Below are 14,274 nucleotides of genomic sequence, written 5' to 3' on the forward strand. Positions count from 1 at the left end.
CCAAAATTTAAGTAAGAATGGAACCAGTTGAGCATGGTCATACCCACACTTAAAGGACTAGCTGTTAGTGAAGAAGCATGAAACAATGGTACGGTCAAAGTATGAAAGACTGTACAGAAGCTAAGGGTGCGGAGTGAAAGTTTACCTTTGTCACAGTAGTACTGGACACCATGTATGGCTTTGGCAAGAGCTGTTTTGGGACTGCAGTAGATGTAGAACCACGTGTGCGCACGTGCGGGTGTGCATGTGTATATGGGGCCAGGGGAGTGTGCAGAAATGGATTTTAGAGGAACTCTTGGCAGACAAATGGCAGAAACAGCTGATCAAATGATCACAACCTTAGTAACAGGAAGAGACACATCGGGAAAAGGTTTTAGAGACCAAACACTGACTATAGGATAGCGTGTAATTATAGTATCTCCATCACTGATAAGAATTTTATACAACTGAGTGACATTCTAGGCAATTTCAAAGCTAGTTACTAGCTACAGCCGCATGTAGGGGCAGAGTTCCTTCCCTGAAGGATATTATTAAACAATTGGATTTTACTATAATCTGGGTGTAACTTGAACTCCTGATCTCAGGATTACAAGCCCACGAACATTACTGATACACTCAAAGAATGGTAGAAGTCCTCAACACAGCCATGTTTCTGTTGTCAGTCATATTGGAGATACTTTTGGGGCTCTGGGCAGTCAGCTATTTCAGGGTTTGGGCACATGACGTATGTCCAGGTCAGATGGTATGAGGAGAACTTCAAAGTGATGCTATTCCCATACATATGGTGGCCCAGTCCTGCTGGATAATGGCAGTTGACGGTTTTGATGGAACTTCTGAAAAGCCTTTGGTGAGTTGCTGCGGTGCGTCTAATGTATTACATACACTGCAACACTGTGTGACAGTGGATTGTATAAGGCAGTGTTAAAGATAACTGTATAAAAGGAGGGAAATGAAGAAATAGGCATTTTAGTTGTACAAGAGGCTGTGCTGGACATCTCTTACCCATATCTCTGAAACTGGTAATCGAAGGTTAGCTCTGTCCCAGCTGGAACCGTCTTAGTTGTGAAAAATCCAACTCGTAGTTGCCCATTTACTGTCCACTGGAAAGAACACATACACCAGGAAATGTAAAGCAAATACTACAAATACAAGAGAATACACATGTAAAGGACAAGGTAGTTCACAGTCTGGCTTCCATTTCAGTCGGGGCATATGATAGATGAGTGGAACTTGGAGCAAATAAAGACAAAGGCAGCACAGGAGCTTTGGAAATGACATCAAACTTATGAAGGATGGAATGCAGGAGGTCAGCCTGGAGTGTACTGGAATGGTCAAATCCAGAGATTGAAAGCTCCTCCTGCAGGGAGCTGAGAAAAGGGCAAAGTTGGGTGTTGTTACAGAGTTTGGTGTTAGGAGGGGACATGAACACGAGGTTGGACGGTCACCTCAGGATCAAAAGGTGACACCAAAGTTGAAAATAGTTTGGTTTAATCACAAACAGTTGGCAGGGAGAAGGATACCATCAGTAACTCGGGAAAATGCACTAAGACAATAGCATTGATATACCCAATATTTAATTCTAGGGGCAGGCAATAAGTGCTGACTGAATCAGTGATGCCCACACCCCACGAGTACATAGGACAAAAACTTTCTCCCCATCCGATATGGATGTTGGATACGTAGTCTGAAGAGTACATCTCAAAAGAAAATTATTAAAAATATCAGCTAACATGGGAACCATCTAGGAGAAGTTCGGTGATCAGTATTTCATGGGAATAGGATTGAGTGAACAGGAGATGGGTCTCATGGACAAGATGAGCTCAAAGAGAGCATGAAGGAAGAAGAGGAGAAACTGGAAAAAGGTGCTAATTAACAGCAGGGGTTGGGCGAAAATGGTGTGGCTATAAATAAAAAAAGTTTTGTTGGGTTGACTCGGAAGGCAGAGACACGGTGAGGCTGCTAATCAGATACACAAAAGAAATCCATTAAAAGGAGTAGGGTGTTCATCCCCCTCGAGCTTGCTCTGCCATTCAAAACAGTCCTGACTGATTGGACAGTGCTCACGTCAACCTTCCTGCATTTTCCTCATAAGCATAGATTCCCCTACACAGCCTATTATAACCTTAAATATACACGAGGACTCTGCTCCCACAGCTCTCTGAGACAAGGAGTTCTAAATACGCTCAACCCTTTGACAGAATACATTCCTCCTCATCTCAGTCTCAGAATAACAGGATGCCAATTTAAGATTATGTCCTCTTGTCCTTGACTCTCCTAAAAAGGGGAAACATCTTTTCAGCATTTACCCTGTTAAAGCTCTTAAGAATCCTTATGTTTCAATGAGATCGCCTATCATCCTTCTAAACTTTAGTTAGTAGAGTTCCAACTTAATTAATCTTTGCTCAGAAGACAATCCCTCCAGACCATGATCATCCCAGCTAACCTCTTCCAAACTGCCTCCAGTGAAATGATATCTTTCCTCAAGGGGACTAAAACTGTTCAAATTACTCCAGATGTGGTCTCAGCAGCACCTTCCAAAATTTCAAGACTGCTTGATTCTTATACTTCCAACTCCCTCGAGATAAGTATCAACATTCATTAGCCTTTCTGATTACCTGCTGAACCTGCCAGCTAGCTTTCTGTTTCATGCACAAGTTCTCCCAAGTCTCTGTGTTGCAGCTTTCTGCAGCTTTTCTTGATTCAAATTACAGTGTTATTTTGTACTCCCTCGCAAAATGAACAACTTCACATTATCCCACATTACATGTGTTTTTGCTCACTTATTTATCCGATAAATATCTGTCAGCTATTTGCATCCCTCTCACAACTTGTCTCCCCACCTAATTTGAGTCATCTGGAAATGTGGCTGCAGTACATTCACTTCCATTCTTCAAGTCATTAATATATTTTGTAAACTGTCACGGTCCCTTCACTGATCCCGGTGAAACGGCACCGGTTACAGGTTGTCAATCTGGAAAAGAACCCCTTATCTGTACTCTGTTGAATTGGCCAATTCCTTCTCCATGCCAATAGAGAACCTCCAAAAACCATTGGCTCTTATTTGATGTACCTTTTGAGGTACCTTGTTGAATGCCTTCTGGAAGTTAAATATAACACACCTTATTGGATTTCCCTCGATCCATTTTGGTTGAGACATCCACAAAAAACTTGAACAAAATAGTCAGACACTATTTCTCTTTCGTGAAGACATGCTTACTCTGCTTGACTTGTGATTTTCAAAATGAACTGCTATTACTTCCTTAATAATGGACTCCAACATTTCTTCCAACAATGGAGATTAGACTAATTGGTCTGTAGTTAGCCACTCTTGACTCCTTCCTTTTTGAAATGCTTGTCACATCATTAGCTTTCTAACTCTCTGGTGCTTCTCCAGAATTCAAGGATTTTTGGAAAATTACAACCAATGCATCTACTATCCCTAAAGCTACTTAGAGTCATAGAGATGCACAGCATGGAAACAGACCCTTCGGTCCAACCTATCCATGTTGACCAGATATTCCAACTTCTTGAGATAGTTTGTCTAATGTTACTTCTTTAGCAAATATATAGGTAGGAATGTACAGTGTAAATGGACAAGGATTCAGACAGTTAAATGAGGGAACAACATCACGGTAGATGAAAGAAATGTGGTGAAAATGTGAAGTTACCTACTGCACATACTCAATTGTTGAGTGAATTCAAGGCACAGATCATTAGGCTTGTAGATGCAAAGATCATTATAGGATGCTGAGATAGTTCTACCCTTCAGCACTGAGGAAAAGTAGAAGGCTATGTAAAAGCAAAATATTCTGGATGCTGGAAACATTAAATTAAAAACAAAGTTTTAGAGAAACTCTGCAGGCCCGGTAGCATCAGTGGACAGAGAAATAGGGTTAACATTTGAGTTCTGTGACTCTGCTTCAGAATGCCATGTTATTTAAATGGTGAATATCCTGAAAATGATGGCATTAAGACAGACCTTCGTACAAAATCATAGTTTACATGCAGCTAAAGAAAAAATAGTAAATATTATACTCCAATCTTTTTGCAATAAAGATATAAGACTGAAGAGAACGCACTGCAACTGTATAAAGCCTTGGTGAGGCAACTTTTGGATTAGTTCATACAGTTTGAGTCTCCTTACCCAAGGAAGGACTTTCTTGCCTCAAGAGTGACTGTAACAAGGGTCATTATCGAGATGCAGAGATTGATTTATAAAGCTAGTTTGAATAATTGAGATCTCTTTTCTGCAACATTGAGATGTGGTCTCAGTGAAGTCTTAAAATTTTGAAATGGTTACTGCTGCGAGTGTGAGTTACCTAGAACTAGGGGTTCACATTCTCAGAATGAGAGATTGGACTACTTAGGATGAGGAGAAATTTTGTCAAACATGTTACAAATCTTTGAAATTCTTTGGGGTAAAGAGCTGCACATGCTCAATTGTTAGGCTTGTAGATGGAAAGATCATTATAGGATGCTGAGATAGTGCTGAAGGGTAGAACTGAAGAAAATAGATGATTTTAGTGAATGGTAGAACATGCCTGAGGATGAAATGGCCATCTGCTATTCTTGTATTGTTATGGTTTCAAATAAACTGGGTACTCAAGTCATACCTATATAACTAGGGACATACATTATAAATGAAGACCAGGAGATGGAGCTCTAATGTCTCATCCAATGTGAACAAGGTCAAGTATAGCATCCCAAATATTATCCATTAAGCTATTACAGAACAAGAATCTGTTCTGCATCTCCCTGATGTCATAGAGAGCAAGAGGGGATGGGCAGGAGGATATGCACACAGACAGACTGAGAGGAAGGAGGATGTAAATTCAAATCGGTAATGCGTTTGTGCTGGATAAATTGATGGGGTTGAAAGCAAAAAGTGCTGAGAAGGTGGGGGTGGTGAGGCAGGATGAAATGGGTAGGGGACTGGGGTCAGGGAAGTAAAAAAGGGAGGATGGGAAGAAAAGGAGGGTGGGAAGTAGAGGAAAAAAAGGAGGGGGTCGAAGGGGTAACAAAGGAAGAGAAAGAAGAGGGACAGAAGGAGGGAAGGGAAGAAGGGGCAGACAAAGGCATAAGACAGTGACCAAGGGAAGGAGAGTGAGAGGCAAGTTATTATCACAACAATTACTTTGAGCTTCCATTCTCACCTTCTGAGTTTCACAGTTGGGCTCACAGCTGTGATTCATGAAGCGTGAACAGTTTCCTTTCAGAGTAGCATCAATGATCTAGTGAAAAGAAAAAAAGGAAAGCAAAAACCATAAGTTCTTTTCATAAATAGAAACCACTAATTGTTGTCAAAAACCACAAGTACAGCAGCTGCTCATTTTACACAAGCAAAAAATAAGATTCTGGCTGATTGAAGGTTAACCTTCAAATTAGGCCGATATATCCGGTGCTGCCCCATCAGCATTCTTGTCTGTCACACCGAGTATTGAGACAAGATGCCGTGTGTTAAAGATCTCAGTGTCTCCTGGTCAACATTCCTCCCTCAGCCAGCACCAATGAAATGTTACATAATGCCAGTCAGGTTAATTCAGCTCAGTGTAGGAGAGACTCCACTCACTCCGTTTGATTCACTTTGTGAAGTGAACCTTTCTTTGATACAATGTCTCAATCTTTAGTTTCCAACAACTGGAGTTAGGACGACAGCAGATGTATGGGAAATACATACAGCTCACTTGTACTCAGCATGAAGTTGGTCAGTGCATATTTAGGGATAGCCTTGAATTAAGAAGTGTCTGGTGTTTTCAGCTCAGAGATATGAATTGACAGTTATACTTTCCTTCTCAGCCAGTGTATGGCAGCAAGCAGGTAATATGGACCATATCGATGAGATGATTTGCGGACGTTTAAGGCACCCTATATACAGCAAACCATATATATGGCTGATGAATTGAAATGAATCCCTGCTGATAGCTCACATCTTACTCACAGTGTATTAGTCAACCTGTTTTCGAGAGTGCTTTTTGAAGCTTCTTAGATTGCACAGTCCTTTGAGTTGGGAAATCATGTTGAGGCTGTACAGGAATTGGTGAGGCCTCTTCTGGAATGCGGTGTCAAGTTTGGTCACCCAGTTATACAAAGGATATTATTAAGCTGAGGAGGGTTTAGACGCGATTTACCAGGATATTGCCAGATATGGTAGATTCGAATTATGACGACAAGCTGAGACTTTTTCCACTGGAGCACAAGAGGTTGAGAGACGACCTTGTGGAAGTTTATAAAATGATGAGAGGTATAGATAGTGTTAATAGTAGTTGTCTTTTCTCTAGAATGGGAAAATTTAAAGACTAGGAGGCACACTTTTAAGAGGAGAGGAGAGAGATTTAAAAAAGACACAAGTGGCAAAGTTTTACACATAGGATGGTTTGCATGTGGAATTAATTTCCTCAGGAAATAGTGGATGTGGATATAATTATAACAACATTTAAAAGACATTGGATAAGTATATGAATACGAAGGTTTAGAGGGATATGGACCAGGAGCAGATATGAGATTATGTGCAGCGTGGGCTGGTTGGATTGGAGGGTCTGTTTCCATGCTGCAAGACATTATGACTATGACTTATGCATTGATCTATGTTAAAGTATGGTTCTTTCATAATTGCTGGGTCAAATTCCTGGAATTTCCTGCCTTACAATATGGTAGGAATTCTTTCACTACACAGACTGCAAGCTTTCAATAAAGTGCTTCAACCTTCACAAGGGGAACTAGGAATAAGCAATAAACCTTGAACTTCCCAGCGACTCATGTTGCATGAATAAACCGAAGTAGAAGTGACGACTTGCTTCAATACATGTACATTGACCTGTACACAGCTGCAATTTTTTCTTCCTTGCAAGAACCTTGGTGAGCAATGCACTGATGTATGATGCTAAGTGGAGTGGTTGGGCTTGAGTTAACAACAGTGTCCAATCTCATGGGAGCTGGTGACAGCAGGTAAAGAAGCCCTGAGTATAAAGGTGTGACAGATAGGGGTCAAGAACTACAGGACACAGTGTTTTGCAGAAGAAACAAAAAGGTGAGAACATTTTATACAGCGAGTACTTGTGTTTGGAATGAGCTACCTGGAAGTTTGAAAGCGGCAGGGTCAACTGAAGCGTTGAATTGGCATTAAGTCATTACTTAAATGGAAACAATCTGTGGGACAGCATGAAGCCTAATGCTGAGTCTCGGACTGATAAGCAATTTCGGCTCAGTCAACAGCTGATAGCTTTGATGATGATGATGGCATATTTATAGAGCATCTTTACAATCTCAGAATATCCCAAAGAACTTTCCAGTCAATGAGCACCTTTGAAGTGATGTCTCTGCTGTAATGTAGAGGGAGATGGTGGCCTAGTGGAAATGTCACAGGTCTGGCAATCCAAAGGCCAAGTTAAAATTTTGGAGACACAGGTTCATGGTAGTGGTGGCATTTGAATTTAATTAATCTAGAAACGTAAATTGTAAAATGATAAATGATGCCAAGAAGCCATCAGGCATTTTCACATGAACCCGTTTGAGTCACTAATTCACATTAGGAAAAAGGAAACCTATTATCCTTACTTGGTCGGGCTTACATGTGAACCCAGACTCTCAACAATGTGAATGCTGCTTGACTGCCCTCTGAAATGGTCAGGGCAGATAGTCAGTTGTAGCAACCTGCTACAGATACAAGATGGAAAGCAGTGGTTCACTAAGGTGGCTCGCCACCACCTTCTGAAGGTCAGTAAGGGATGGACAATAAATGCTAGCACAGCTAGCGATGAACCCATCCCAGGAGACAAATCAAATTCCAGCTGATTCACACACAGCAAGATCTCACAAGCACAGAAATAACTGACCAGGGAACCGGAGCAGGGAGACAGAGGAGAACGGCCATAGGGGGAAGACGATGGCCTGTTAGAGACTGAGGTAATGTTCTGGGAACCCAAGTTCAAATCTCGCCGTGGCAGACAGTAGAATTTGAAAATCTGGAATCGAGAATCTAATGATGACCACAAATCCATTCCATTCTCATTTGTTGGGAAAAAAAAACCTATCTCCTTCACTAGGGAAGGAAACTACCACCTTTACCTGGTCTGGCTTACATGGGATTCCAGACTCTCAGCAATGTAGTTGACTCTTAACTGCCCGCTGGGCAATTAGGAATGGGCAATAAGTGCCAGCCACCCCCACACCCCATGAATGTACAAAAAAAAATGCACGATGGAAAAGAGGAGAAAGTGGAAGGCAGAAAAAAACATGGGGCCATAGTGCAAAATAAAGCTATGGCGACTAATAAGGTAAAAGAGACAAGTCTAAAGGCATTGTGTCATAATGCATGGAGTACTTGCAACAAAATAGATGAATAAGCAATACAAATAGATATAAACAGTTAAGATATAGTCGCGATTACAGAGATATAATTGCAAGGTGACCAAGGATGGGAACTGAGAATCTACGGTTTCATTATTTAGGAAGGACAGATATAAAAGGGAAAAGAAACGGGGTAGCATCATCAATTTAGAGAAAAAAATTTTGGCTCGGAGAACCAGTGTTGGGGCTATCTATAGGCCCACAAAAAGTAGTGGAGATGCAAGGAAAGGCATTAAACAAGAAGTCAGAGATGCATCCGATGATTACAACTGAGATTTTATTTACATATAGACTGTACATACCAAAGTAGCAATGAGATTGTGTGGAGGAGGATTTCCTGGTATTTGTGTGCAATTGTTTTTTAGACTAATATGTTGAAGAACCAACCAGAGAACAGACAAGTAGTTACTGGTTACTATGTAATGAAGATTAATTAATAACCTTGTGTGGGGTCCCATGGGGAAGAGTGACTACAATATGATTGAAGAATTCTAAACTGATGGAGTGAAGTGGTTAAAATATTAAAAAAAAATGTTGGGGAAAATTATGGTCCTAAATTAGAATCTAAATAAAGAAACAAATAAATAAAGGAACTAAAAGGTTATAAGGTGCAAATTGACAAGGGTGGATTGGGGAACCTTAGTGAAAGAATAACGGTGCATAGGCAATAGCTAATTTTAAAAATCACACACATGAACTACCGCTATTTTTCATTCCTGCCTGGTACAAAAATAAGACTGGAAAGGTGGTTCAACAATGCTTACAAAATAAATTAGGGCAAGTATTAGATCCAAAGAGGCGGCATATAATCTTGCCAGAAGAAGCAACAAGCCAGAGTACTGGATGCATTTTAGCATTCAACAAAAGACGACAATAAGTTTTATCAAGAGGGGGAAAATAGAAGATGAGAGCATAATTGCAGAGAACCATTAGTGCATCCACTTTCCTAACAGTATTTCGTTGAACATTGGATGCAACCCATCAGTTCCAGGGGATTATTGGCTTTTAGCCCCACTATGCTTTCTCTGGTGGCAGTTATTGTGTTTGTTTATTTTTTTCTCTTTTGCCCATTGACTATTTAGAATCTTGGCATGCTATGAGGATTTTCTACTTTGAAGACTGATGCAAAGTATTTATTGAACTCCTCTGCCATTTCCCAACCTCACTCTCTATGGGGCCTCTGTTCACTTTGACCCCTCAATCCTCAGTAATATTTTTTAAAAGGGCTCATGGTGTCTGTCTCGATGTTATTTACAAGCTTACTCACAAAGTTAATTCTCTGTTATTTTTGAAATCATTGCTTTGCTGATTTTTGACCAGAGGATTGGGAATGTTTCATCACTAATCTTTGTCTGGTCAGGGCAACAGGAGATTTGCCTTAATCATATTTAAATAGTGTCACAGGACTGTTTATATTCTCTTGACGGGACAGATGTGGCCATAGTTTCACTCCTTATCGAAAAGATAGCAACTTTGGCCATGTAGCACTTGCTCATCACTGCAGTGAGATGTCAGCCTAGACTTAGCACAACGATCACATTTCTGACTCAGGATATGTGGGTTTAACATACTCCACAGAATAGAGTTCACAAACCAGTCTGATATTTCAGTGGTCAGTGATCCCATAACAAGCACAAAAATAATTTAGAACATGGAAAAGTACAGCACAGAACAGGCCCTTTGGCCCACAATGTTGTGCCCAGGTTTAGTCCTAACGTCAAATATAATAACTTAACCTATGCACCCCTCAACTCACTGCTATCCATGTGCATATCCAACAGTCGCTTAAATGTCCCCAATGACTCTGTTTCCACCACCGCCGCTGGCAATGCATTCCATGCATTCACAACTCTCTGCGTAAAGAACCTACCTCTGACCTCTCCTCTACACCTTTCCCCTAATATCTTAAAACTATGATCCCTGATACCCATCAATCTTGCCCTGGGGAAAAGTCTCTGGCTATTGACTATTTATTCCACTCATTATTTTGTACACCTCGATCAGGTCTCCTCTCTTCCTCCTTCTCTCCAGAGAGAAAAGTCAAAGCTTTTTCAACCTTTCTCCATATAGCTAGCCCTCCAGTCCAGGCAGCATCCTGGTAAACCTTCTTTGCACCCTCTTCAAAGCCTCTGTATCTTTCCTATAGTAGGACGACCAGAACGGTACACAATATTCCAAGTGTGGTCTCACCAGGGACTTGTAGAGCTGCAGCAAAACCTCGTAGCTCTTTAAGAATTTAAGACTTTAAGAATTTAAGAACAGCAACAAAAGAATGGAGAGAGGTTGGAGAATTATTGCCATTTTAAAAGCTCAGAAGAATTGTTGGGCCTTTGAATGTTCTATCAGAAACGGGGAAATCAGAAACCACACTGGCTTTTAAAACCGAAATGACAAACACTGGCTGGGGTTAAATTTAAAAGAATGCGTTCAGGGAACAGAGGAATGGGTCAAAGTGGTGAACTCCTTCGGCAAATCAATTTGTACATAATATGCCAAACTGAGATAGCGCAGTGGGAAATGTGAATCACAGCAAACTACTGGCCAGCTGCTCACCTCATCATTCTTCAGGGCCATGAAGTAGTAATGGATGTTTTTGTTGCGGGCATACTCCTTAACTCTCGCCTTGAATTCCTTGTGATCCAGCACTTCCCCACAGTACTCTAGCACAAAACTATTCCTGTAAAGGCAAAGATTTCTTTGTTATAACAGTAATTCACTTTATTAAACACCTGATTGTCCTTCTTCTGTTAGGCAAATAAGGCTGAGGACAAAAACCCAAGCCAAACATTTTATGATTGAAAATCGATAGGTTTTGGAGATGAAAGAAGTTGGAAGCTATAATTGAGATAGTTGGGCTGTGTAAGGGAAGAACCTGAATCGATGAATCTCAACCTCACAGCTGTTAGCAGCTAAAATCCAGCTCTTAGGAGCCAGGAGGGGCAGGGTAATAACTGGACTTTCGTAAAAAAAATTAAACCATTATATCAAAACAGAGATATTCAGCCAGAGTGAAGAGTGTGAACTTTCTCTAATGTCCAAGCACTCAAACTCTTACGAAGAGCTCAATCAACCACGAGGTGTTATTGGGAGGAATTCAGGAGACAGTTGTTTACAATGCTGAACAGATAGTCACCATGAGGAGGCTGCAAGAACTCAGAGCATATACAACCCATGCAAGTGGGTTTACAAGAATGAGATCGCTGACTTGACTATCTTGAGTTGCATCCTTCTTCTCAGGGGCAGCAGGTAAGGGAATTGTGATGGAGAATGTAGAATAATAAAAATTGGAGGTATTTTGGGGAATGCAAGGAAGAAATCCACAATAGTGGCTGATCTGCAATTGCATGTTCAATTAGATGTCTACCGACTTTCAATCTGATGAACAGTGTGCATTTGGCAGGAGTGGGGACTCAGTAGATAATGATTCACTTCAGGCGAAGGGTAGGCAAATTGACAACTGACAAAAGAAACTCAGGAGAATCATATTCCTGCAAGAAGCAACTCAGTAAGTAATGAGGGAACACATTGGAAATGCTTCACTGATGCAAAGGTAAATTTAATTTCACTTACACGGACAACTCTTTATCTGTTCGCAGACCCCAGCCTTTCCTTTCAGTAAGGATGACTTCCACATCAGCATACTGCCGTCGTTGGAACCTCCGGTTTGTACAGTACTCTCCATGCAGACACCTCGATGAGCTGTGACAAGGCAATGACAACATTTAACATTGATTGAATGATTGATTGATTGTCATGTGTCCCGAAATACAGTGAAAAGTTTTGTTTATGAACAGTACAGGCAGATCATAAAATGTTATGATGATCTTCTTTCAAATACATTCAAACAGGGCCACAAAAGGTGCCTGAATTGGTGACCTTTACTTCTTGATCTAGTCCCACATCAGAACACTGTTTGGTCACCGATACAACATACAACAGCATAGCACAGGAACAGGTCCTTTCCATCATTTCTGCAGTGACCATGACTACATAACGCATTGATCAATGACTCAGGATATGTCCAAGTTTTCAGAATGTGTAAACTATTGCATACTTCTAACCAGATTTTATAGTTTTCCACCAAAGCTATGCTACTATTCAAATTCTGATTCCCTTGTTATTTCACCACTGCCACAATGTCATTCAGTTTACTTTCAAATCTTACGCTCTCATTCTATGTTCCATTTATATTGAAAATATCTCCAATCATCACCCATTCTTATTCAATCGTACATTGGTGATGCTACATATTGATGAGCTTCCTTTATATTCTCTGGTCCTCACACACAACATTCGTTTGCCACACGATGTAACAGTGAATCATTGCCTTTGCATTTTCCAACAGATTAATGAGAACATCTCTTTCAAAGACATAACTTCTTTACCTCACTCATAAGGCCATTACCAACAACTACTTTTGCTCAATCTGACTTCATTTGCTATCACTTCAACTTTACCTGTGAAACTAAGCAGAATTTCTAATCAGCACCACAAGTGGAACTCAGATTCATGCAATTCCACTGAGGAGGTCATAGTTCTACTGTCATGTCACTGCAAACATGATCTTCTTGGTCTCACTTGTGTATTTCCCCCCTTACATATGGATCAAAAATCTCCTTCTGCACGTATCTTACAAGAAAAGTTATTAGGTGAATACACATCAGAGGGATTCACAGACTCAGATTTCTTCATCTTCTCTACATCTTAAAGGCACAACTATGGTAAGCATCATCTCAAATTTCTCCCCTTGATCCTCTTAAGTTCCAATTTCGATGCCAAGGTACAGTCTGCTTTAAACACCACTTCACAGGACCATAAACCCACAGTCTTCGTCTCCCCCATTCTTCAGCTCGTTAACGGACACAATGACTGTGCGAAGAAATATCACAATACATTAAAGTTACTTGGGAAGGTGGGTTCCAAACTGGAGAAAAATGAAATTTACTGTTCATAGAGTCATACAATGCAGAAGACACCCTTTAACCAAAAGTCTTGACTTGTTTCTTATATTAGAAAACAGGCCAGTAGGTCATTTTGAACAGAGCTCAAAACATCATTTACAAGAAGTCATGTAATTTTGTCTAAATGACCATCAAGCCACCTGGGAGATAACTACTAAGGCTTTAAAGTCTTGAGTTCAGACCCTCCTGAGACAGTGAGAGGGTGCCAGAAGCTGGCTCATTCAGAAGATAAAGCAGAAGAGCAGAGGTCTCTAAGTAGTCAAGGGTAGGGCAAAATTCTGAGAAGATAATGGGAAGAGAGTTCCAAAAGCACAAGCCAGGTAGGAATACAATCTATTGAAGATACAAGTTTCGGAATACTATATTCCCCTCCCTTCCTTTGTCAGCCTTCCGCAAGGACCATTCCCTACAGGACAGTCTGGTCCACACCCCATAGCACCTTCCCCTGCAACTGCAGAAGGTATAACACCTGTCCATTTACTTCCCTCCTCCCTCAGTATCCAAAGGCTCAAACACACTTTCCAGGTGAAGCAGCTCTTGACCTATACTTCACAGTCGAGTTGACTGCATTCACTGCTCACAATGTAGTCTGCTCTGTATTGTACAATCAAAATTGTAGACTGGGTGACTGCTTTGCAGAACACCAATGTTTTGTTCCAAAAAAAAAGACCCTAAGCTTCTAGTAGCTGAACTTTAACACACCATCTTGCTCCCTGCTCAACATCTCTCTCAGACTTGTTGCAGTGCTCTAGCAAAGCTCAGCACAAGCTGGAAGACTAACACCTCATTTTCCAATTGGGAACTCTACAGCCTTCTCAACTCAATATCGAGTTCAACAATACTGGAGCTTGAGGCAACTTCGTCCATGTCCTTGCCCCAACCCCCACACACCAGGCCTCGTTATCATATGATCTGCTATTACACACTACCCGTGGTTAGGCACTAATGGACCCCATTAGTAGTTCTT

General features: G+C 40.9%; 1 protein-coding gene across 3 annotated transcripts in view; it reads right to left on the reverse strand.

Annotated features, from left to right (window-relative positions):
* The window catches only part of setd2 (SET domain containing 2, histone lysine methyltransferase), a 124,338-nt gene that overhangs the window by 44,742 nt on the left and 65,322 nt on the right, over nt 1-14,274 (reverse strand). For all 3 annotated transcript variants that reach the window (XM_060823727.1, XM_060823725.1, XM_060823726.1), the window contains exons 6-9: nt 11,917-12,045; nt 10,900-11,023; nt 5,154-5,231; nt 1,003-1,100 (exon numbers count right to left, since the gene is read on the reverse strand). In XM_060823727.1, coding sequence (XP_060679710.1) covers nt 1,003-1,100; nt 5,154-5,231; nt 10,900-11,023; nt 11,917-12,045 — 429 coding nt within the window. The remainder of the gene's footprint in view (nt 1-1,002; nt 1,101-5,153; nt 5,232-10,899; nt 11,024-11,916; nt 12,046-14,274) is intronic.

The sequence above is a fragment of the Hemiscyllium ocellatum genome, chromosome 4 (genome assembly GCF_020745735.1).
Source record: "Hemiscyllium ocellatum isolate sHemOce1 chromosome 4, sHemOce1.pat.X.cur, whole genome shotgun sequence".
In the NCBI taxonomy this organism is placed as follows: domain Eukaryota; kingdom Metazoa; phylum Chordata; class Chondrichthyes; order Orectolobiformes; family Hemiscylliidae; genus Hemiscyllium; species Hemiscyllium ocellatum.